The sequence below is a fragment of the Nycticebus coucang genome, chromosome 22 (genome assembly GCF_027406575.1).
Source record: "Nycticebus coucang isolate mNycCou1 chromosome 22, mNycCou1.pri, whole genome shotgun sequence".
Classification (NCBI taxonomy): Eukaryota; Metazoa; Chordata; class Mammalia; order Primates; family Lorisidae; genus Nycticebus; species Nycticebus coucang.
Genome location: NC_069801.1, coordinates 3,660,528 through 3,685,573, shown reverse-complemented (window position 1 = coordinate 3,685,573; position 25,046 = coordinate 3,660,528). Strand labels below are relative to the sequence as shown.

The following is a 25,046-nucleotide window of genomic DNA, read 5'->3' as shown; positions in this document are numbered from 1 at the left end:
TACTTACGAGCTAAAGAAATCGAAGGATTCTTCTTAGTTTAAACAGTGAGCTGAGACGGAACGTGATGATAGCTGCACATAGAGTGGGGTTTGGGTGAGGACCGGCATGCTGTGATTGAGGCGTCTGTGTGGCGTGTGGGGTGACACGTGGAGCGTGCTTGTGTTTGTTGTGGGGAACTTGTCATGTCTCGGGCTGATCTGTGTTCCTGCCTGATGTCACCCACCCCTGGAGATGGGTGCATAGCCATTCCAGCCCCTTTCTGCTCCAGAGGATTTGGTTTTTTTTTGTGGAACTCCTAGGGAATAGCAAGTTCCCAGAGCAGAAGTCTGGTGTCCTGGATGTCGGGTGCTCTGGAATGAAAGGCTCCGACTCCAACTCTCAGCACAGAGTGAGTTATTTCAGTGTGCTTGTTTCTCTTGCACCTGGAAGGCCATTGGTGGAGAGTCCCGGTGCTTGTGGCCTGCGGGTGAAGACGGACTGTGGGCGCGGGAGGTGCCCTGTCCTCTCTTGTGTGTCCTCCCTGCAGGCGGTGAGTGTCCGCCCCTCACCGACTCTGTCTTAGCTCTCCGTTGCTTCTGTCTTACAGCCCCTGTATTTTCACACATCCTTAAACCACCCTACTATTGTGGCTGTGGTAGAAGTGGTCGCTGAAGGCAAGAAACGGGATGGGACCCTCCAGACACTGTCATGTGGGTTTGGAATTCTTCGGATCTTCAGCAACAATTTGGAATCTCCTACCTCCACTTCCCAGGACAAACGGTACCCACCTTGTTTACTCTGTCTGGAGTCTCTTGGCGTCTGTGGTGATTAACCGCTCATCTTTTGGCAACAGTAGAGGGCCTTAAGTTTGTCATCTTAAGTTGTATCACAGCAGCATCCTGGGGTATAGTTGCTTGGGAGGTTTGCCATCTCCCAGTGAGGTGAGGGTTCATTCCTTAGGTCACAGTGAGGACTAGCTTTGGCCCTGAGTTGGTGCAAGGTGGGCTTGGCTTTGGTCCTGGGCTGTCACTTGCTCCCTGGGGGGGCTCGAGGCAAGTCCCTGTCTACACACGAGGGGTCATTATAATACGTGCTTATTATAAGGCTTGCTGAAGTATTAATAAGGTTTTCTCAGATAGTGCCCAGGGGCGGTGGGTATTCCCTCACAGACACCGTGCACCTGCTGTGTGCCAGGCTCCGCTCAGGAGCTAGGTGGACAGAGATGGGTACGGTGGTGTATAATCCTCTCAGCCAAGGTCGGTGTCAGCATCATTACTGCAGAGTGGGGTTTTCAACCTTGGCACCACTGATATTTTGGGCTGGACAATTCTTTGCTGTTGGAACTGTCCTAGGTATTGTAGGATATTAAGCAGTGTTCCTGGCCTCTACCTACCAAATGCCGGAAACACCCACTCCTGGGTTGTGACAGCCAAAACCATCTCCAGACATTGCCAAATATCCCCTAGGGGCAAAGGCATCCCTGATTGAGAACCCCTGCTCTAGATACACAACCATGGAAATTCTTCAAACATTGTCTTTCTTGGGACATTTTAGAGTTTTTTTTTTTTTTTTTTTTTTTATTAAATCATAGCTGTGTACATTAATGCAATCATGGGGCACCATGCACTGGTTTTATATACAATTTGACATTTTTATCACACTGGTTAACATAGCCTTCCTGGCATTTTCTTAGTTATTGTGTTAAAACGTTTATATTGTACATTTAGTAAGTTTCACCATTTTAGAGTTTTTTAAATTCCCGTGGCGTTGGTTTTGAGCTCCTTAGTTCGGGGCTGTACATGTGCCAGGCACGCTTGGCCAGGGGCTCTGGGTGGTGGGAGGCTGTGTGCTCTCCTCAGCTGCCCCCTTTCTCCAGGGCACGGGATTGGCGGTGTTAGAAATTGCAGTGGGCGCGGCGGAGCTGTGGTTTCCATGTACTTTCCATGCGGAGGCTAACGTGCATCTGGGTCCTGTCTTCCAGGTTGCGGCTGTACCATGGCACCCCCAGAGCCCTCCTGCACCCGCTTCTCCAGGACCCTGCAGAGCGTAAGAGCCGGGTTGGCCGCAGTGCCCTTGCTGATCTTATTACTCCCCTGGGTATTCTCCACCTTTAGCTCTGTCTCCTCTTGTCTGTGTGAACCACTGTGAGCTTAGCTAACTTAGTTAATAGGTTTGGGCAGCTGTATCGTGGCCTTGGATTTGTGGCATAATTTAAAGAACTGAAATGCTGGAGGCTGAGGCAAGAGAATCGCGTAAGCCCAAGAGTTAGAGGTTGCTGTGAGCCGTGTGACGCCACGGCACTCTACCCAAGGGCAGTACAGTGAGACTCTGTCTCTACAAAAAAAAAAAAAAAAAAGAACTGAAATGCTCCAGCCTAGAAGGAAGTGTTGCTTTGTGACCTTGAGCAGGGGAGGCCTGTGGTAGCCACTGGGGGTGGGGGTTGGCCTCCCTGCCTCTGGGAGAACAGCTCTGCCGGCAGACGAAGCAGCAGCCGAGCGGCCTGGCCACCACTGTCCTGCAGAGCCTCTGGGCCACTGGTCACTTTCAGCACAGTGAGACTGACCCCCTCTGTGAGGCCTGCTGGAGAGGGGAGCAGTCCTTCCCTGCCTCTGAGACCGGTCCTTCTGGGGAGCCAGAGGGGCGCCATGGTCAGGTGGGAGGGTGTGTAGGGCTCATTCTGCTGCTCCCACCTGGAGGGTGACAGGAGGGGTGCTCGGTGGCGGGGGGTGGGGACTGGGCTGGAGGGACATCAGAGAGGCCTGGAGCAGGGGCTGTGCTTGCCCCAGGGCAACAGGGACTGGGTGGGGTAGTTGGAGGAGGATCTGTCAGGGGAGCTGGCTTTCTGTGTCTTTGAGGTGAGATGTTGCCACATCCCTTGGAGGCGACTCTTTCTGTGCCATGTGGCCTGTGTTAAAAGCCAACTCCCTCCATGCAAACGTAAAAGAGTTAAAGTGGATGGAGCTGGAACATATTGTCCTAAGTAAGTATCTTAAGAATGAAAGAAAAAGTATCTAATGTGCTCAGTACTTCTATGAAACCAATTTATATTTACTCACACTTTCTTATGTAAGATAGACCACAACTATAGCCCGGGATGAAGGAGAGAAATGGAGAGGGTTGATAGAGGGAGGGTACATGGTGGGACCACACCTATGGAGCATATTGCAAGGGTACAAGTCAAATCTATCGAGTTTAGAATATAAATGTCTTAACACAATAATCAAGTAAATGAGGCAAAAAGCTATGTTGATTAGTTTGATGTAAGCACTCCAAATTGTATAAAAAATCAACACATTGTCCCCACATATGCATAAATGTATTCATGATCTATGTGTATATGACTTAATAAAAGGAAAAAAAAGCCAACTGCCCCACTGACATGGTGAAAATCTGGTGACAGGGCAACAATTAGACAGAAACTTAACTGATTTTCTTTATAAATTTGGCATTTTGGTTATTGGCAAATTTCAGTATTCATTTGCCAGTATTTTCTCTTCCGAAGTATCCTCAGAAGCAGGACCTTTTAAACAGTGTACACAGCCACCACGTTTATTCTGCACTGCAGTTCTGGGGTGTGTGTGAATATCGACGTGGAAGGTATAGACGTGTGGGGAGGGGACGTGAGAAGGAACCAGTTGTGTGTGGTGACATTTGCTCCTCCATTTGGATGGCATTTCCCAACACTGGCTGGTTGTGGTGATATGTGCACATGCCTCAGAATTCATAAGGTGTGTGTAGTGTAAAAGGTCGGGGTCCTGAGGTCTCCTTTGCCTGCACCCTCCTGGCCACCAGGTGAGGGTCTCTCTGAGTCCCTGCTTCCAGAGTCATTATGTGGCAGGGAGCAGGTGAGCGTATCTGGGTCCTCTTATGGCAGGGAGCAGGTGCGCGTATCTAGGTGCTCGTATGGCAGGGAGCAGGTGCGCGTATCTAGGTGCTCGTATGGCAGGGAGCAGGTGAGCGTATCTGGGTGCTCGTATGGCAGGGAGCAGGTGAGCGTATCTGGGTCCTCGTATGGCAGGGAGCAGGTGACCGTATCTGGGTCCTCGTATGGCAGGGAGCAGGTGTGCGTATCTGGGTGCTCGTATGGCAGGGAGCAGGTGAGCGTATCTGGGTGCTCGTATGGCAGGGAGCAGGTGAGCGTATCTGGGTGCTCGTATGGCAGGGAGCAGGTGAGCGTATCTGGGTCCTCTTATGGCAGGGAGCAGGTGCGCGTATCTAGGTGCTCGTATGGCAGGGAGCAGGTGCGCGTATCTGGGTCCTCGTATGGCAGGGAGCAGGTGCGCGTATCTAGGTGCTCGTATGGCAGGGAGCAGGTGAGCGTATCTGGGTGCTCGTATGGCAGGGAGCAGGTGCGTGTATCTGGGTGCTCGTATGGCAGGGAGCAGGTGCGTGTATCTGGGTGCTCGTATGGCAGGGAGCAGGTGAGCGTATCTGGGTGCTCGTATGGCAGGGAGCAGGTGTGCGTATCTGGGTGCTCGTATGGCAGGGAGCAGGTGCGCGTATCTGGGTCCTCATATGGCAGGGAGCAGGTGAGCGTATCTGGGTCCTCGTATGGCAGGGAGCAGGTGAGCGTATCTGGGTGCTCGTATGGCAGGGAGCAGGTGAGCGTATCTGGGTGCTCGTATGGCAGGGAGCAGGTGAGCGTATCTGGGTCCTCGTATGGCAGGGAGCAGGTGAGCGTATCTGGGTGCTCGTATGGCAGGGAACAGGTGAGCGTATCTGGGTCCTCGTATGGCAGGGAGCAGGTGTGCGTATCTGGGTCCTCGTATGGCAGGGAGCAGGTGTGTGTATCTGGGTGCTCGTATGGCAGGGAGCAGGTGTGTGTATCTGGGTGCTCGTATGGCAGGGAGCAGGTGAGCGTATCTGGGTGCTCGTATGGCAGGGAGCAGGTGTGTGTATCTGGGTGCTCGTACGGCAGGGAGCAGGTGAGCGTATCTGGGTGCTGGTATGGCAAGGAGCAGGTGAGCGTATCTGGGTGCTCGTATGGCAGGGAGCAGGTGAGCATATCTGGGTGCTCGTATGGCAGGGAGCAGGTGAGCGTATCTGGCACCTTCATCCCCCATGTTACCCTCTTTCCTCTCATTGCTTGACACCTGGATTATTCCCCTTAACAGTTTATTTTGGGGGGATGTTTCGTGTCAGTGTATAAAAAGAATCTCATTGTTTTTAAGACCACTCGGAATTTTGTCACATTGATGTTCCTTTTTTTGATTGATTCAGTCTCCTGCTGAGGGACTCTTAGGTGGCTCAGAACAGAAGTCTGGGAGCCACACTGTGTAGATGGCTACCCCTTTCAAGTGTGCAAGTGAATCTGTAGGATGAATTTCTTTCTTGTTTTTTTTTTTTTTTTTCAGTCAGAGTCTCACTATATCGCCCTTGGTTGAGTGCTGTGGCATTGTCGCAGCTCACAGCAAACTCCAACTCTTGGGCTTGAGTGATGCTCTTGCCTCAGCCTCCCAAGTAGCTGGGACCACAGGTGCCCACCACAACGCCTGGCTATTTTTTTTTTTTTTTGCAGTTGTCATTGTTGTTTAGCTGGCTGGGGGTAGGTTCAAACAGCCTGGGTGCATGTGGCTGGCGCTGTAACCACTGTGCTACGGGTGCTGAGCCTTGTAGGATGAATTTCTGAAGTGGAAGGGCTGGGGCTGAGGGTCTGGGCATTGAGTTTTGCTCACTGTTTTGCTCAATATTTCTCCTGTGTGCCCTTCATGGTGGTGTGCCACTTTTTTCTCTGATCAGCCACATAGCTTTATCTGTCAAATGCTTTTCAGCAACATTCTATATGTTAAAGTTAGGAGATTCCATGTTTGGAGTGCTAGGTACTAAAAATACAGTTTCATTAATTTCTTTTTCTAATGAATACAGTAGTTCATGTTTAGTTCACTCTTTATAAAATCAGAACATGAAAGACATGATTTGTAACTCTTAGCATCCTTCTGCATTATGGCCATCCTTCTGCATCTGGCCATCTATAGCCAGAACTGGCCTAAGATGGCGCGGTGTGCCTTAGGAGGTGGTGAGGTCCCCGTCAGTGGAGGAAATCAAGCCAACGCAAGACTGGCCATTTGGCAGGAATGTGACGGGAGTGTGTCTGGGGTCCCCCTGAGCCATGGCCCTGTGACTGGGGTGCCCCCTGCTCCTTTGTTTCTGTGGATGCTCTCCTGCCACTCGGAGCACGGTCTGTCCTGGTGCCGTCACCTGTGCTCCTCCTGGCTGTTCCCTCCAGGAGGCTTCCATTGCACCTGCGCCAAGGGCATCTGCTTTTTGCCTCCTCTCGGATATCACCCAGACCTTCCTTGAGGTCTGCGTCTAGCTCTCCACGTGTCATTGGTGTGTCTCTGTCTCAGCCGTCACCCCAGGAGAAGGCCTCTTCCTTGAGGACAGGGCTCCGTCTCTGACGCTGGTATCCCTCCAGTGTCTTCCTGCTCCGTGGTGGGGCCTGATGGACGCTCATGCTGACGCTGGAGGAAGGCAGGCCTTGGCTCAAGTGTCGTCCAGCCTCCTCTGGTGGCAGAACCAGCGAGGCTTGGGGAGACTGCACAGCTCCCAGCCTGTGCCCTCACCAGGAGGGGGAAGGGCTGAGAGGGGGGACTTTGTTAGGTTGATCAAAAACAAGTATCTCATTGTAGTTTTACCACAGTGTGTTCTTAAGGATTAACGTTTTTCACTTTTAGGTGGAATTCACAGAGCAATTCCCCTCCCTCCCTAGGAAAGTCCTTTTCCTGGCTGTGGTGTTTCTAAGGCTCTGTTTCTTGGCTGGTTTGACGGGAAGTGTCAGTGATCACCTTGTGTTCTCTCCCCTAGAGAACAAACACATGACCCTCATTGAGAACTGCAGCCTGCAGTACACCCTGAGACCCCACCCGCCCCTGGAGCCCGCCTTCCACCTTCTTCCTGAGAACCTCCTGGTGTCCGGCCTGCAGCGCATCCCTGGCCTGCTTCCAGCTCACGGAGACACAGGTAACACTTTCTTTGATTCTGGCCACTTTGTGAGACTGTGGTTGTTCACGCTCAAACCTCAGCGAAACTGGGCTCCTCTAGATGTGTCCAGTGGAATGGTGTGGGGGCAGGGAGGACGGCAATGGTCGTCTAGTCCCTGAAGAGCGTCTCGCATCCTTCAGATCAGTACCTTTCTTGGGGAAGTGCTTTCCTAAGACACATAGTTCATTGATGACCGTAGCCGGGAAGACGGCTGCTGCCAGCTCTCTGCTGCACGGTGTCACGCCAGCAATGACTTGGTTATTATTTTTTGATTGAGGTCAAATATACAAAATGTAAAATGCACCGTCTGAATCACTTTTCAGGTCTTAGTTCAGTGGCATTAAGTGCATTGACATTGTTGTGTAACCATCACCACCATCATCCCCAGATCCTGTACTCTTCCCAGACTGAAGCTCTGTCCCCATTAGACGCTGACTCCCCGTTCCAGCCCTGCCCTGGCAACTGCCGTGCTACCACCTGTGTCTATGATTTGACTCCTCTAGGGACCTCAGATAAGTGAAATCAGAGCGTCTTCAGCCTCGTGTGGTGGCTCACCTCACTCCCATATGTCCTCCTGTCCCGTCCCTGTTGCAGCATGTCAGAGTCTCCTTCCATTTTCAGGCTCAGTCATGCTCCTTGGCATGGACGGACCACATTTTACTTATCCGTTCACTCCGCAATAGACACTTTGGTCGTTTCCAGCTTTCGACTTCAGTGAATGCTGCTGCTGTGGGCGGGGTGCGCAGTGGCTTGATTATTTTTGAAAATTGAAATTTATGTGATAGGCAAGGGCTCTATCTTGGCATGGTTTTTAGAAGTTGATTCTCCAGGGGTGGCATTGGATCAACTCTTACCAGGCATGGAACCACTGTCCGGGGTGTGCCTGACACTGTCTGGTGTGTGCTTGACACTGTGGGGTGTGCCTGATACTGTATGGCTGTTCTCTGCTCTGGAATCTGCTGGACGGTCCTTACAAACTGGGCTTTGTGCTCCTGGGCACTTCTGGAGGCCTTTTGTCTGGCCTCCCTACTTGCTACATGCTGGAGATTTTGGACAGTACAGGAACCTGTTTTCTTGGGTAGCAACTCCTTGCTGAGTTCTAGGAAAAGCAGGCTCTGGAGCAGGGTGTGCAGGGCTGAGATGGAGTTCAGTGACGTGCTGAGTGTTTGGGTCCTGGGAACATTTGAGACCCTGCTGGAGAGGAGAGGAGGCGTCTCTGCTCTGAGACCCTGCGGGAGAGGAGAAGAGGTGTCTCTGCTCTGAGACCCTACAGGAGGGGAGAGGAGGCATCTCTGCTCTGACCCTACAGGAGGGGAGAGGAGGCATCTCTGCTCTGAGACCCTACAGGAGGGGAGAGGAGGCATCTCTGCTCTGACCCTACAGGAGGGGAGAGGAGGCATCTCTGCTCTGAGACCCTACAGGAGGGGAGAGGAGAAGCGTCTCTGCTCTGACACCCTGCGGGAGGGGAAGCGTCTCTGCTCTGAGACCCTGCAGGAGGGGAGGCGTCTCTGCTCTGTGCAGCATGTTTATTGTCCGTGACATCCCCGTGCATGGGACGAGCATGGGATCCATGGGTGAGCATGGGATCCCATGGGTGAGCATGGGATCTCAGGGCCCATGAGATGTCGGTGGGAAGGGTTCTGCTTTTTAAGGGTTTGCTGGTGTCCTGGTCAATCCTGGGGTGCAGATGTTACTACCTGAAGTGGTTCACTTCTTGAATGGGCCTGTAGTGGTCATCACGAACATGAAGTTGTCATTTTTCCATCATTCCAGAGAAGAGCCAGGAGAGGAAGAATTAACCATGAATGAAGCAGACCTGGGCTGCCTGTCACAGGTCACTGCTATGCATGCCCTCCACAGCCCTTGTAGGGAGTCTTACTGCTTCTGAAACCTGTCTGTGATCTCCTGAAAGGGAGCAGAGACAGAGTGTGTCACTGTCACTGCTGTTGAGTTAAGAGGATTTGTGTGTGGCACTAGACCTGTGGCCTAGCCCCCGACCCTGCTCCCTTGGCCAGGTAGGGCCCTGTGGACTTGGCAATGACGTGTGCTGTGTCTGACACTGAGGGTGGTGCCATGTGCTGTCTCAGGCTTCTTGTCCTGGGAGTCTTGGCGTCTGAGGTGACTTGCCAATGGGTCAGTAGAGCTGCAGGCAGAGCAGTTCTGCAGGTCACCAGGACTGGCTGTTTCGTTACTGAGATGGAGAAAGAGAAGCTTGGGTGTCCTAAGAAGACAGGCGCCCGGTTTTATCCTCGGTGTCTATGTCTGTGTGGGTGGTCAGGGGTTGGGAGGCAGAGTTTCCAGTTAAAGAAGTCTGAGCCAGGGCGCAAGGTTCAGCACCTCGTCTTTTAGGGTCTTGTTGCTCTCACGGCTGCCCCTCTTACGCTGTGGCCCGTTGGTCATCAAGGCCCTGAACGGATGTGAGCAGCGTGTGCCGCTGCTGTTTGTGATCTAATGAACGGGGGTCTGAGCAAGGAGTCGGCAGGAGAGAGAGGGGGAGTGCCACCTCCATGGCCACCGAGAGAGCAAGGGACAGAGGAGGGGACAGGGAAGACTGGTTTCTCAGCAGCTCCCCCGGGGCCGTGTAGGAAAGAATCCCATTTTGCTCAGCTTTTCACTTATGTGAAAGCCTCACTACAGTCTGAGCTGCTTTCTGATGGGCGGGCGGCGTCATCTCTGTTACAGACTCTGCCGATGACTTAGGTCTTTTATGACTCACTTTTGAGGAGGGTTTCTTCGCTGGATAAGATTCATAGCCCTGAAAGGGCCAGCGCTTGGTTGGGCAGTGGTGTTCATGTGTCTGGTTTCAGAGGGTTTGATTTGATTTTGATGCTGTCTTGGGAGTTGGATAGTTTATTTGTAAAAAGCCACATTATGGGAGGATTGGCTCATTTTGAATTGAAAATTGTATTGCAGCTGTGTAGAGTCACATGTGGTTGTGATAAATAATACAGAGAGATCCTGGGTCCCTTTGTCCAGTTCCCCCCAACCTATTGGTTATCTGGATGTTGAAAATAAGGGTAAAGCACATTTTCCAGAACTGGAACCCAAGGTCACAGCCAATGCCAGGACTGAGTTGATTCCCTGAGTGAGGCTTCCACATGGGAGCTCAGGGTCCTGGCCCTGTCCTTTCCTTTCAGTGCTCTGAGGCCCCAGGGGGCTGTTTGAAACAGGGCACTCGCCTGCTTTCCCGCCCAGGGAGTAGCCAGCTGTGCACTGGTGGGTTCTGAGAAGTGGAGGCCATGGGGAGATACTGCGGAGGGCTCTCTTGTGCCTGTGTTGTCAGGTGATTAGACAGCATCTGGTCTCAGGAGGCTCCCAGGAGCTTTGGGCTGTTTGGGGACAATGGTGGTGGCTTGTGGGTGCCATAGGGGTATGTCCTGGTGGAGAGGCGGGCAGGCCTGGCTGCTGCTGTAGGAAGTCTGGATGGAGGGCTGGCAAGGTGGCTGGTGGGTGCATGGCCGTGGGGTGGAGCTGAACTTGACTCGCACAGACCTGGCAGCACCAGAGGGCTCCCAGCGGTGGATCACCAACCCCTCTGTGCTGGCATCTTGTCTGTCCAGGCTCCTGCCTCTGCTGCCCAACATCCAGCCCTGCCCTCCCTCCCCGTGTATCTCTCTAGTGTCCCTGATGCTGGGCTTTGGGCCGGGCTGGGCTCTGCCTGCTGTACCGGCTCCCTCCACGCCGGCCAGGCTCCTGCCTCTGTTGCTGGCACCCCTTTCCTGCTCGCTGGCTGTGTGGTGGTCCTGGGAAAGCAGGTGCTGGCTGAAGGTCTCCCTAATCGAAACACATCCTGGTCAGGTGGGTCACTGGGAATGGCTGCTTCTAAGGTCTCACCCCAACCGCCGCCGCCACACCTGCTGCTGTGGCAGTGTCCCTGCTGTGTGGGCAGTGTCCCTGCTGTGTGGTCGTCCTGCACCCCTCCTCCTGCTGGGAACAACCCTCCCCACATTTCCTCCTCCGCCTGCAGCCCCTCTTGTGGCGCTCCCCTCTTCATCTTGGCTTTGGGCATGCTTACACCAACCTGTTCACCTGCCCTGCCTCCCTTCCCAGCCTTGCTGCCTCCCCCACCTGCTGTGGTCCCTTTGTTGGTGTGGTATTATAATACTGAGTAGCTGCTCTGCACACGGGACCATAGCTGCATGGTCCCTCTTGCACAAATGGCTCCTGCCCACAGAAAAGGCTAACTGGAGCCTCTCCAGGCCTGGGTTCCCTGCTCTGTCAAATCTGAACTTGGAAGCCTTGTCTAGACTATTGACTTGTCTGCCTGATGGGGGCCTCCTCCAAGTTGGTGTCCCCAGAGCTGGGTGTTTGGGCTTCCTGTATAAGGATTGCCAGAGGAGTGTGTTAAAAATGCTACTCTCCAGACCCTAGTCCTGACCTGCCAGATCAGAATTTGAGGGGGTGGGGCCCCAAATTCTGCATTTTAAGAAGCTGGGTGAGGCCTCGGCACTCCAAAGCGTAATACCTTTACCTGCTGTGGGGTTTGTTTCTGCAGGCTCCCGAGATGCTCAGACACTCCCTCCCGGACCTGGGGTGTTCTGCTATGGCTCGGCAACAGTGGGTGGAGCTGGACAACATGGGAGCAGCTGCAAAGTGCAGCTGGACTCTTGGCTGTCTTACAATGCCAAATCCATTCTGAACTAACAAAGTTAGTCTTTATTCATCAAATTCAGTAAAAATGGAAAGTTTTCCCTTCCCGTCTTACTCCCCAGAGAAAACCCTGCAGCTAGTTGGTTTATACCTTTTATATAGTCATTACTTCATTCATTGACTCACCAGTTTATTCCACAAATGGATACTCCATGTGGCAGGCCCAGGCTGGGGTCCTGAGGGATCGAGCTCTTGGGAGATGGTGTGCTGGATCTTTCCTGAACGATTCAAGTAAGGGCTGACCTCAAGTCTCGCCAGTCTCCAAAGGCAGTAGAAGGTGTTTTAGAATAAACTTGGCTGCTCAAACTTGTTTGTGTGTTTCTGCCTAAATCATTCCCAAACTTGGTTGTTATAATGTTTTCCTTGCTCTGTGAAGTGCATTCTGGTGAACTGGACCCCTCAGCAGGTGGGCGTCTCAGGGGCCCAGGGGATGTCGGTGGGAAGGGGTTCTACTTGTGAAGGGTTTGCTGCAGCCTTCATTTTCTGTGAGGTGCACTTGTGGGAGTCCCAGAATAAAGTATATCTTTGCAAAGTGGGTTCTCCCAGAGGAGCTAGGCTATTGCAGGACCTTGCATTCCTAACCAAAGACTTGGCAATAGATAAAGTAAAGCTAGACCCGATTACTGAACCTAAGGGGCACTGTGTCCACGCTGCCAGGAAGTCAGTGCTGCCACAGCCAGGCTTGGGTCAGTGGATGGCTGCCGTTGGCTGGTTGGTTGAATGGGTGATCTGACTGTCACTTGGACAACACAGGTTTGAACTGCGAGGTCCACTTGCATGTGGATTTTCTCCCACCTCTGCCACCCCCAAGATAGCAAGCCCTCCTCTCCTCCTCCTGCTTAGCCTACCCCAGGTGACGATGACGAGGGTGAAGACCTTTATGATGAATTACTTCCACTTCATGAATAGTAAATGCATTTTCTCTCCCTTATGAGTTTCTTAATAACATTTTCTTTTCTCCAGCGCATTTTATTCTGAGGCTACAGCATAGAACATGTAACACAGATGGTGTGTGTTAACTGTTGGTTGCCAGGAAGGCTTCCTTTCAATGGGAGGCAAACAGTAGTTAAGTTTGGGGGAGTCAAGTTATATGTCCATAACCCCAGTGGGGGCACCCCAGTCCCCCTTGTTTAGGGCCACCTGTAGCTCAGACAGTAGATGGCGCTCAGGGGTGACATTGGAGGCTGGCTGCTCTGTTGGCCGTGCTGTGAGCTGGACCAGCTTTGTCGCCTCTCTAAGCCCTGGTGTTTCTTTGTACAAAGGGGAAGTCATAGACCCTGCTCATAGAGATGCATTTGGGGAGAAAATGGCACCGATGGGGGAAGCACTAGTGTCTTTATCAGAAAGGTTCTGCTTCAATTCAGCCAAGACCCATGCTCCTGTGGGAAAGCATCCTGCATATGTGACCTGTTTCCCCTGTGATGGCCCTGCGGAGTGCAGAGGGATGCTCGGCTCCCTGAGTCGCTCTGCGTCCAGCCTAGGGCTGGGGCGCTGGACTCCAGAGCCTGGGACGCTCACGGTGTTCTTCCTCCCTGAAGGTCCCGCCACTCGTGACCCGGATGGGCCAGGGCTCTCGGTGGCTTCTGATGGTTTCATTTCCAAGGATAATCTTACGGGAGCCTTCTCCCTGTTTCAGGTGACGCCCTCCGGAAGCCTCGCCTTCAGAAGCCTGTCACATGGTACTTGGATGATTTATTCTTCACCCTGTACCCTTCCCTTGAGAAATTTGAGGAGGAACTTCTAGAGCTCGTTATCAGTGACCACTTCCAGGAGGTAATTCAAAGGGTGGAGATGTGCCCAGCAGGGCTGGGCGGATGGGGCGGGATGCTGGCCCCTTCTGCCACTGGGGGTGGGCTGTGTGGCCACTGGTGCCAATCTCCTGTCTTTCCTGTTTTTTTGGCTGAAGAGGGACACTCTTTCTGTCTCTGAAGCGATATTTACACTGGGTCTTAGAGGACCCATTTCCTGTGGCAGCCATGCCCCCCTGCAGAATCTCCAGCTGCTGTTTTAACTTGGATGGTGGTGAAGGTGCTGCCAGCCTGAGATATTCATTAACATTGATTTTGGTAGATCATGAAACAGACACACTTAAAAGTAAACCAAGTCATGAGATGAGTGTAGGGCAACCCATAAGATAAATCTACAAAGGGCATTTAGAGGACCGTGGCTTATTTCGAGGTGGTGACTGGAAGGCAAGGTCACGGCTCCCTGGTTCCACTCTCAGCTCTGCCTGCTGGTGTGAGCACATCCCTGTGTCTCGTCACAGAGAGCCTGCGGGGCAACACGTCGCTGTTCCTCTCTGTTGCTTTCTGATATGTGGATTTGTCCGAGTGCCCTGGCAGGCTGCAGCAACCCTCTACTCCCGCCCACCAGGCTGCAGCTACCCTCTACTCCCATCTCATGGCTGGCCTGGGCTGTAGAACACCAAGTCCAAGGACATTGCCTCTGGAGTTCTTAGTGCCTGTGAGCATTCCCTTGGGTATTTTGTGTAAAAGCTTGTTTATGTGCCAGAAACTCCTTGGAAAAACCTGTGTGGGTTTGGGGGACTTCTTTTTTTCCCTTTGTCTGGAACAATTGGTCCTAATGGACTGTCACCAGTGCTGCTGGAGCATGGTCTGTCTGGCCCTGGCTTTTCTGTTCCCAACAGTGGGGAGCTAGGTGGGATGTTCTCAGGTGGCTTCCACTGTGCTGCCTCCCAGGGGAGAGAAAGGGGCAGCCCCAGGGGCTCTCCCAGCTCTAAAAGGAGGGGCGCCCAGATGCCTGTGGGCAAACTGCTCCTCATTCCCCCGTGTAGGGCAAGAGAGAGCCTTCCCCTTCAACTTTAGAAACAGAAAGAGATTCGCCAGCAGATGCTGGAGAAGCTGCTGTGGCATGGTCTTGCTTTTACTCAGTGTCCTGATCACATTTCGCCCCTCATCCTGAGTCTCATCTATAGAGCAGCAGAGTGCAGCTGCCTGGGGTGACCTGGGAAGCCTGGGGAAGGAGCCCGGAGCCAGCAGAGCGGCCGCTCTCAGGCCTTCATGCTAATCCCGTCTCTGCCCTCCCGTCTCTGTTCTGGCTTTACCTCGCTGGAGCATCTCTAAATAACGTGGCCTTGCCTCTCTCTGCCTTTATTTAGACAAAATCACACCTTTGTGTGTGTGTTTTGTTTGTTTCTTTTGCTCGGCGCGGTGCTCCTGGAAGGCTCGCCCTGGCCGTTGTGGAGCTGTCCTTGCTGTCTTGTCCCTGGTGCCCGAGTGCCTGCGATTTATTTATCCATTCTGTTGTGGACAGATATCTGGGCAGTTTTCAGTTGGGGGCTGTTATGATGCTGCTGTGAATGTCCTTGTGGTGTGTTCTGCTCTTCCTCGGTAGAACCTCAGGCAGGATGAGCCAGGGACTTTCCTGGAAAATTCTCACATGTGTGCAGTTAGCTGGCCGTCAGCTGGGGGCCGGATGGCCAGGGTGGTTGGGATGGTTGGGCCACATGCGGGCTCGTCCTCCCACTGCCAGTCCGGGCTTGTTCTCGCAGAGGTGGAGGGTCACAAAAGGACATGGAAGTGTGCACGTGTTTCCAAGCCTCTGGCTGCATTAAATTTGCTGCTGTCCCATTGGCCAAACCAAATCCCTGGCCATGTCCAGAGTCAGACCAGTAGGGGAATCTGGGTTCCAGGGTAGAGGGTATGGCTTCAGAGAGGGGTTACCTGGAGCCACGGAGGAGTCACCCCCACACGGGCCTGGGTGGTGTTCCCAGGAGTTTGCCGACTCAGCAGTGGCTCCGGGGGAGGAGGTGGCGCTGGGCAGGGGGCCTGCCCACCCCTGCTGAGCACCCGGGTTGGACGGCCATTGGGTTGTGCTGTGCTGTCTTCCTCAGTGGGTGGCTGTGTGGATGCTTTTTTTTTTTTGCTGCTTTTGTTATTTTTGTTGTAGGTACGGGGGAAGGAAATTCTCTGAGGAAGACTTAGCCTGCTACATTGGCTTGTAAGTCCCAGAGAACGTTATTATTTTTCACTCAGTAGTCAAAGAGGTCTTTTAAAAACAGTGATACAGCCATTTTCCTTCTCTTTAAAATCTTCTCTTGGCTTTTTCTTGCTTGTGGATTGGTACCTAGACACCCTGTCCTTGTGGGCAGGACGTGTGTGGTTTGGCTCCTGCAGCCTCCTGGCCTCGCTCAGCGCAACGCCCTGGGCCTGCTGCAGCCGCGGGCCCCGCTCACCCTGGTGGCAGAGGCCTCTGGGTGTGGCCGCGGGCCCCACTCACCCTGGTGGCAGAGGCCTTTGGGTGTGGCCACGGGCCCCACTCAGCCTGGTGGCAGAGGCCTCTGGGTATGGCCCGGGGCCCCACTCAGCCTGGTGGCAGAGGCCTCTGGGTGTGGCCGCAGGGCCCACTCGCCCTGGTGGCAGAGGCCTCTGGGTGTGGCCGCAGGGCCCTCTCGCCCTGGTGGCAGAGGCCTCTGGGTGTGGCCGCGGGCCCCACTCAGCCTGGTGGCAGAGGCCTCTGGGTGTGGCCGCGGGCCCCACTCAGCCTGGTGGCAGAGGCCTCTGGGTGTGGCCGCGGGCCCCACTCAGCCTGGTGGCAGAGGCCTCTGGGTGTGGCTTGCTGTCCTGGAGTTCTCCCCCATCTCCATGCTCGCTCTCAGGCTTCTGGTCTGGACAGGGCACCCTGACCATCGTGAGGGCTGGCATCTCCCTCTCTCACCACTGGTCAGCCTGTTGCCCGGCTTGGCCCTCCTGGGTGCTCAGCCCTGTCTGGGAGCACCTGGCCTTCCTATCTGTTCACTTGTTGTCATCGGTCCCCTTGGGGACCATTTGCCTCACTAAGGGACTTTGTTTTGTTCTCCTGCACACGATGTGTAGTGACGGCCTTCAGCATATAGTCTTGCAGTAATATTTAGTTGGGGAAAGAATGACTAAGTCCCTTGGTTCCCAGTCCAGCTTTGAAGTTATCAAGTTGTTACTTACATAGACAGAGGGTGCACACTTAAGAAAAGAGAAACTGTTAGAATTGTAACGCTCAGTATATACCAAGAACACCACAAGTACAAGTCATGTCTGAGCGTCTCTTGTAATTGCAGAAGTCAAACTTCAGTGTTACAATTTTAATAGTTTTTTTCCTGGCTTAAAATGCGTACACATTTTTTGGTACACTCTAAATACATAGGCATGAACTGGCTTTCTTGCTCTCTACTCATTGTTGAAAATGTAGTTCCATGTTATTTGGTCTTAACCTGAAATAGAAACGCAAGCATAGGGCAGGATTGAAGTAGCAACATCCGTTTACGTGGCATCGTTCCTGCTGTTATCTTTCAGAGAGGATTATGTGAAGGTACAGTTGTTTTAAGAGTATCGTTGTTGAATTTTATATATTCTATAAAATCACTTTTTTAATGTACTTTTACTTTGCATTTGGTTCCCATACAACTGGCAGACACCCAGTGGTCCCGTAATTTCATTTTCATTATCCAGAGACTAAAGGCTGTGTTTAGGTTTGTTCAGCTTTATCAATGGACAGTGAAGATGAGAGAATTCAGAGCTCATCTTGCAAGATCACATAATTCAATAAACACTGATGACCTGGGGGAGCGCCCTTGGCCGTTTGTCAGAGTGCCTGCACATTTTTAGTTAAGATGAAATGCTTTAATATCCAGTGTTCACTTTGGGGCAGATTTTGTTTTTATGGTTTATGACTTAACTGCGTAAGCGTGTTCCCTACTGCCCGAGCCTCAGGTGTCTGGGTAGCGAGAGGTGGAGGTGGACATGCCCTGCCTCTGGCTGCGTCTCTATCAGTGGCTCTCCCGGCCTGGGGGCCAAGCCTCACTGAAGGAACTGAGGCCTGTGGTGACCAGTTGGCTGCAACTTGAGTGCTGTCAGCTCAGCCTTGGAGAACTGGGTGGCGGTGGCACCTGGGGGTGGTGGCTCTTCGCACGCCCAGGTGGCAGTGCAGTAACTAGAGCTGCCCGAGGGCCAGCGGTTAGGGTTGGGTTAGTGTCTGTCCTGGGCTTGGACTTGTGCTAACCAGGCACCACCTGAGCTGAAAATGCTGCAGCCTCTGTCAGAGTTTCTTCTCTCCGCTCACTTTCCCCGGGACTCGTGTCGCGACCCCTCTTCCCTCCGGCCTGGCTCACCCGTCTGCCTGCGATTCTTCCAGGCGCGCGGCCCGCTGGAGATCCTGGAGCGGCGCCTGCACGTGGGTGTGCACAATGGCCTGGGCTTTGTGCAGAGGCCGCAGGTGGTCGTGCTGGTGCCTGAGATGGACGTGGCCTTGACGCGCTCAGCCAGCTTCAGCAGGAAAGTCGTCTCCTCTTCAAAGAGCAGGTATTTTCCCAGGGTCCTGAGGGCTGGGGGGCTGTGCGAGGTGGCACAGTGATGTGAGGCTGGTGTGCGCCTGTCCGTGTAGACTCACGCTGAGCGGCACTTCTTGTCGTCTTTCTCGCCTCCTGCTAAGTTGTACCCATTAGAAATTAGCCTCGGAGTTGTCAGTTTAGAAAAATCCTGTTTTTGTGCTGTGACAATTTTCTTTTGAGATAGGGTCTTATTCTGTCACCCAGGCTGGAGTGCAGTGGTGTGATCACTGCTCATGGCAGCCTCAAACTCCTTCTGCCCTTAGCCTCCCGATGTAGGCACATCCCATTGCCCTTGGCTAATTTTCCTTATTTTTTGTAGAGATGGGGTCTCACTATGTTGCCCAGGCTGGCTTTGACCTCCTGGCCTCAAGCTATCCTCTCGCCTTGGCCTCCCAAGGTGCTGGTATTATAGGTGTGAGATGCTGCATCTGGCTGTGCTGTGACAATTTTGGAGTTAGTATTGTGGATGCTTCCAGCCATGGCTGCTGGGGTCTGTGGAGACCCTGGATTTTGTCTCACAGCTGTACCCTGGGAAAGGTCTCCATGTGACGGGGAACCAGGGCTAGGTGCAGCAGTCCTGCTGTTCTGTGTAGTCCAGCGCTTCCCCAGTCCGATGCCACAGAGTCTATGTGGGGTGTCCTGCCTCTGCTCTTCTGTGAGGCTGGGCAGGGGCCAGCTGTCCTCCCTAGCAGGCCAGTCCTTCATTTCCTTGTGGTACTTGCTGGTGATGTGGCCTTACCATCTGTCCTCCTGCATGCAAGCTCTGGCAATTCAGAAAAGGTGTTGATTGTGACATAGAAACTACCGTAGAGGCAAGTCGCACAGAGGAGCTTGCAGCATCACACAGGCGGACTCACTCACCCCGGGTCTTGGGTCCCTGGAGTGGTCGAGGTGGATGTGTGGCAGGGTGGGAGCCAGTGCCCTGACATGACCCGCGTTTGTATTTCTGATGCAGCTCTGGAAACCAAGCTCTAGTCTTGAGAAGCCGCCTCCGACTCCCCGAGATGGTCAGTCACCCAGCGTTTGCAATCGTCTTCCAGTTGGAGTACGTGTTCAACGGCCCTTCTGGAGGGGACAGCAATGTGAGAGCCGTTGTGTATTCAGGTCTCCTCTGGTGATGGGCCCTGTGTGCTGAGGGCAAATGTAGTTGGTGTGAATGTTTTCTCTATCGCAGGCAGTGTGATGATTATCAGCAATATGGGTGACAAGTACGGGATATGGGTCTAGAAATACTTCTTGCTGATGATGCTTTCCCATCGTTATGGCAGTGGTACTAAGGATACAGGAAAAAACAGATTTAGTTTCTCCCACTGGACCCTCCCAGCACATTTCTGACACCAGACGTGTGGGCTGTTCCCCAAGATCAAACACTCAGTCACTTCTGTAGCAGACACCAGCTGGGTGTCCTCCAGTTCAGTTCTGATCTACCCGGAGGTGGCATCAGAGCCCCTAGCCCTGTGCGAGCCTGTTCACCTGTGCTTCTAACCTTCTGGCTATGATTGGGGTTCCTATAACCCCTGTTTTGGGTTGGGCTAGTTTGCTAGAGTGGCTCACAGAACTCAGGGAAACACTTTACTTACATCTACTGGTTTATCATAAAGGACGTTCCAGAGGATGCAGATGAAGAGATGGACGGGGTGAAGGGAGGAAGGGGTGGGGAGCACAGTCTCCAGGAACCTCCATGTGCTCAGCTGTCTGTCCAGAAACTCTCTGAGCCAGTCTTTCTGGGGTTTTATGGGAACTTTATTACATGGGACATGATTGATTACCAATCATTGGCCATTGGTGGTCAACTTAACCTTCAGCACCTTGCTCTTCCCTGGAGGCTGGGGAGTAAGGCTGAATATTCTAACCTTTTTCTGATTCTGCCTCGGTCTTTCCTGTGACCAGCCCCATTCTGAAGCTCCCTGGGGGCTGCCAGCCCTTGGTCATCTCATTAGCATACAAAGGACATTACTTTGGAGATTCCAAGGACGTTAAGATTGTATACCAGGAAACCAGAAGAAGGGCAAATATAAATTTCACAATATCATAAGTACATTCTGCTGCCTGGTAGTAACAATAGGCCAGTAGGTTTCATGTATCCTAATAGAATTCATTCATAATTTTTTTCTTTTTTCTTTTTCTTTTGAGACAGAGTCTTACTATGTCACACTCAGTAGAGTGCTGTGGCGTCACAGCTCACAGCAACCTCAAACTCTTGGGCTCAAGCGATTCTCTTGCCTCAGTTTCCTAAGTAGCTGGGACTACAGGTGCCTGCCACAATGCTTGACTATTTTTTTGCTGCAGTTGTTATTGTTGTTTAGCAGGCCTGGGCTGGGTTTGAACCTGCCTCCTTGGTGTATGTGGCCCGTGCCTTAACCACTGAGCTACGGGCACCACCCCACCTTTTTTTTGAGACAGTCTCACTTTGTCCGGTTGAACTGATCTATCAACACTTAAGTCAGTGGTTGTCAACCTTCCTAATGTTGTGACCCTTTAATACAGTTCCTCATGTTGTGGGGACCCCCACACATGAGGAGTGGTATCTCGATTCCTAAGACCATCGGAAATATGTGTTTTCCAATGGTCTTAGGTGACCCCTGTCAAAGGGTTGTTCGACCCCCAAAAGGGTTGTGACCTACAGGTTGAGAACCGCTGACTTAAGTGCATGTATGCAAGGCGTGCTATTCTTAAGATTCAGTTTTTTAAAAAAGTCAATAGAAGAGTCCCCCTTTATCCACAGGGGTATGTTTAAGACTCACGATGGGGGCCTGACACTGAGGATAGTAGCAGACCTTACCGTGTGTGTTCTGTTTTTCCTGTATGTACCTACCTATGATAAAGTTTAATTCATCAGTCAGGCACAGTAAAAGAGTAACAGTAATAACCAATAATAAGATAGAACAGTTACAGTAATATACTGTGATAAAAGTTATGTCAGTGTGGCCTCTCACTCTGTTCCCCCCTGTCACTGGGAGCATATGTCTGCAGTGTGGGTGGCCGTGCTGGACTACGGGTGATTAACGTCCCAGGCAGGAGCGAGTGGGATGGTGCTGGATTTAATCACCCTACTCAGAATGGTGCACGGTTTAAAATTTATGGGCTGGGTTCTGTGGCTCACATCTATTATCCCAGCAGTTTGAAAGGCCGAGGCAGGAGGATCATTTGAGGCCAGGAGTTCAAGACCAGCCTGAGCAAATATAATGAGATCCTATTTCTATGAAAAATTTAAAAAGATTAGCAGTGGTATGTGCTGGTAGTCCGATCTATTTGAGAGGCTGAGGCTGGAGGATCTCTTGAGTCCAGGAGTTTGAGGCGGCAGTGAGCCAGGATTGGGCCACTGTACTTTAGCCTTAGTGACAAAGCAAGATCCCTTCTTTAGAAAGTTAAAATAAAAATAAAATAAAACTTATGAATAGTTTGTTTCTGGAATTTTCCATTTAATGTTTTCAGATCAACGTTGACCTTGGGTAACTGAAACTCTGGAGAGCAAAAGTGTGGATAAGGGTGTGTGTGTGGCTGTATTTTTTAAGAAGTAAGTTAAAACCTACAAAAAGGCTGAGGGCGTCTTCCGTGGTGCTCAGGTCTCCCAGGGATTTAGGAAGGGTCATAGCCCTGAGATAATAGGAGGTGAGTTGTCACTGCCGGTCTGAGTTTTAGTCTCCTGGCAGCAGTGAGCTGACCTCTCCAGTGCACACACTGAGTCTGTCCGAGTCAGAGTCTGAGCAAGGTGCAGAGATGGGGGGGGTGCAGATGTCCTCGGAGTCTGCTTCATGGCCACGCTCACGTGCTCATTGCCAGAAACTTAAGCTGAGATACAGCCATCTTGAACCTCCCTGGGCGGGTGTGCCCGGCTCCCCAGTCAGACGTGCGTGCACGTCTTTGTTATTCACAAAGTCTCATCCATGGGTTCAGAGTGCCCTTCCTGGTGTTTTCCTGGTGGATTTGAATAGGTGTTGGCAAGGGACAGAGTGATCACAAACCTCCAGGAAGAGCCCCACGGAAACAAGGAGGTCATAAAAACGGTATTGATCTTTAAGGTGGAAGCTATTATTGCCTTGAGCCAGAAAAAGGAGTCGGGTGGGTAGGCAGGGGTCATGGTGAGGTGGAGGGTCCACAGCGGCAGGCGGTCTGTACCCTGTTTGTTTGCCCTGTGGATGCCATGACCTCCTTCTGCCTCGGTTTCTACTTTTGTAAAATAGAGCTGACGCTGCCTGTCCCTGTCCCTGTTTCCACTGAGCTCTGGTTAAACTTGCCCTGTGAATACTGTTGACTTCCCATCCAGGTGACTTTCAGGATGGCTCATGCACCTGTGTGCTTTGTTTTAATCCAGGCAGCCTCGGTCACCTCTCTGTCCAACGTGGCGTGTATGTTCGTGGTTCGCTGGGCTGTTTGGAACCCCTTGCCGGAAGCCAGTTCTGGGAGGGTGACCTTGCCTCTTGAGGGTGGGGTCCAGCCCAACCCCTCGCACTGTCTGGTCTATAAGGTACCCTCAGCCATCATGAGCTCCGAAGAGGTAAATCATTAAGCATCTTTTATGTGTAATTCTCTGGTGAACTTCTAGCAAGCTCATTCATTTTCAAAAGTGGGAGTTGACGATGTGTTTACAGATGTTATAGAACAGAACTTTTTCATGTCACGGATACGCCCTTAAAAAGATGACTATGATCTCTGAGACGTGCCTGGTCCTGTGTGAACGCACCAAGGCTGGCTGTGTTATGGTCTCACAGCGTCTCTGTGCAGGCATTCATCCCGAGGAGACTCGGTGGCCTGTGACTGGTGTCTGTACGTGTTGCCATGAGACCCACTTCTGTGCTGTTGTTGGTGCCCTGAGGACGGCCTCGGCCGGTCTTTGGCAGAAGGTTTTCTAGCGGCCCGAGTGCTCTGGGTGGAGCTGGGTGGTCTGGCTTCCAGCCCCACCTTGTCTATGTGACTTGTCACTAACTCCTGCTGGACCTCGGCTGTGTATGGAGGGGTAGGTCCCTGGTAGAGATTTTCAGGTGTTTAAAAAGCCATTCTGAAATAAAACATCTTTGACCCCAATACAGAAAGCAAACAAAAGTAGGGAAGGCTTTGGTGTGTGGAGGGGGCTCGTTCCCTGGCTTCCCCGGCCCCCTGGTGGCCCTGGGGGAATTTCTGGTAGTGACCAGGCACCACAGATGTGGTGTGAAGCTCTCCCGTGCCTGTGTCTGGGGTGGGTTCTGCTGGGGACGAGCTGGCTGCTTCTGCTCATGTTCCTGAAACACACCCAGTTCAACAGTGCAAATGGAGCCTCTAAGTCCTCAGCTGCCTCGTTTTTCTAAGGTAAAAGGACTGTGCCTGTTATTTCAGTGTGTTACGGTGTGCTGACTCTTGTGACAAATAATCATGTTCGGTGCTGTTATTTATGGTGTGGATAATGCTGTGGGGACCTGAGTGAGGGAACAGCTGATGGTGCAGCTTTTCTTATATAAAGAGTGTCTCTCATTATGGGCTGGGTTTCGCTGCACCCCCAAGTGGTCTCATTTGAGCCTTTATTAGAAAGCTCGCATTAGAGACCTCGAGGCCCTGCCACTCTCCTCGCCGCTGTCACCCAGTCCCACTCCATCTAGCATTTGCCCTACTTGCTGTCAGGCTTATCCTGCCACTGCCCTGCCTTCACTTTTTAAGAGTGCAAACCGTACCGGGGCATGAGAGTTTTGAAGGACTGCCTGCCTCAAGACACCAGTGTATCAAATGTTGCCTTTTTCTACCTGGAACACTTCTAAATGAGAATTTTTGAACCTTAGCACTGTTGACATTTTGGACTAGACAATTCTTGGTGTGGCGTCTATCCTGTGCCCTGGGGGATGTCCAGCAGCATCCCTAGACCAGTTCACGAGGCGTCAGTAGCACCTCCAGTTGTGATAGCTCAAAATACCGACAGGCATTGGCGCAGGATTCCCAGGGCAAAAGCGCTGCTGGTTGAGGGTCACTCCTCCAAGAGACGGAGTGGACTGAACAAGGGGCTGGCCCTGCCCTGACCTGGCTCGTTCTCCTGCCCCTTGGAAGGCTCTGTGATGCTGCTTCTCCTGCCTGACGGTGCTGGACCCACCGGGGCTGGCTGGTTGGAGGCCCAGGCAAGCCTAATCCCTGCCATTTATCCCATTCAGTCAGTCATTCAGCAAATTTGCAATGAGCACCTATATTCACTTGCTGGAGACAGATGGCCCTGAGCCCTGAGCCCGTGGACTGATAGGTGAGTAGAAATGGCAGTTGTCAATTAAAGAAAAATATGAATACTATAAAAATCTCATAAGATTTGGCTAGATTTTATGATTTATGTTGTTGTGACTATTTCACTGTTATTTACTGTAAAATAAAGTAGTATGTAACAATTGTATTTCTTTTCTAACTTCTGTCTTTTTCCCTTGAGGAACTAATACTCTCTTTTAACAAAAATTTTGTGGTCTCCAAAGGCAGCCACTTTTAACTCTGTGAACCCTTGTGACTTATGACGTTTGTTTTGAAAATACTATGCATCCACTTGTTTCCTGGTTTATCCATTTTAGCCATTATACACTGATGTCCCCTAGTGATGAATGAGAACTCTAGCTCTTTTGAACACTCCTGCCCCTCTTTAAAATGCCCTGTCCACCACCACCTGGCCTGGGATTCAGGTACAGTTGGCGGAAGCGTGCAACATGGTTGGAGGATTGAGAAGGGATCTCCAGGGAACTGGGAGGGACTAGAGAAATCACCGAGGGAGGGGCTTGGAAGTGGCACTGTGGCATTGTTAACAGATCCCTGGGCTGAAGGCTGACTCTGAATGGTGAGCTGAAGACTCCGGAGTGCTGACCATGCGAGAGACTAGATGGCCCTGTCCCAGACCGCCCCCTGGGGGCAGCACCCCGCACAGCTTCGGGGTGGTGCCCATCCACCACAGCTCACCGGAGGCTGCTCAGGAGCCGGGTCCTGACCCAGCTGTGTCGATTCCCGCCTGGACAGAAATAACAGTCTTGGGAGGATTTAAATGAGTGCTCACAATGTCCACGATACAATCTAAAAGTAGTTGTCACACAAAGAACCTGGACAATCTCAACTTGTTTAGGAAAAACACTGACATAGAGATGACATATGTATTGGAATTATCAAACAAAGAATTTAAAGCAG

The 25,046-nt window shown here is 52.1% G+C and overlaps 1 protein-coding gene across 6 annotated transcripts in view; it reads left to right on the top strand.

The window, feature by feature from the left end:
* Positions 1 to 25,046, top strand: part of NPHP4 (nephrocystin 4) — a 112,643-nt gene that overhangs the window by 20,399 nt on the left and 67,198 nt on the right. For 2 of the 6 annotated variants that reach the window (XM_053576564.1, XM_053576563.1), the window contains exons 4-10: positions 588 to 760; positions 1,962 to 2,077; positions 6,785 to 6,940; positions 13,248 to 13,384; positions 17,738 to 17,904; positions 18,889 to 19,015; positions 22,249 to 22,431. In XM_053576564.1, the coding sequence (XP_053432539.1) occupies positions 588 to 760; positions 1,962 to 2,077; positions 6,785 to 6,940; positions 13,248 to 13,384; positions 17,738 to 17,904; positions 18,889 to 19,015; positions 22,249 to 22,431 (1,059 nt within the window). Of the gene's footprint in view, positions 1 to 310; positions 390 to 587; positions 761 to 1,961; positions 2,078 to 6,784; positions 6,941 to 13,247; positions 13,385 to 17,737; positions 17,905 to 18,888; positions 19,016 to 22,248; positions 22,432 to 25,046 lie in introns of those variants that run through there. The other 4 variants (XM_053576566.1, XM_053576565.1, XM_053576567.1 and 1 more) reach the window with 3 other exon arrangements.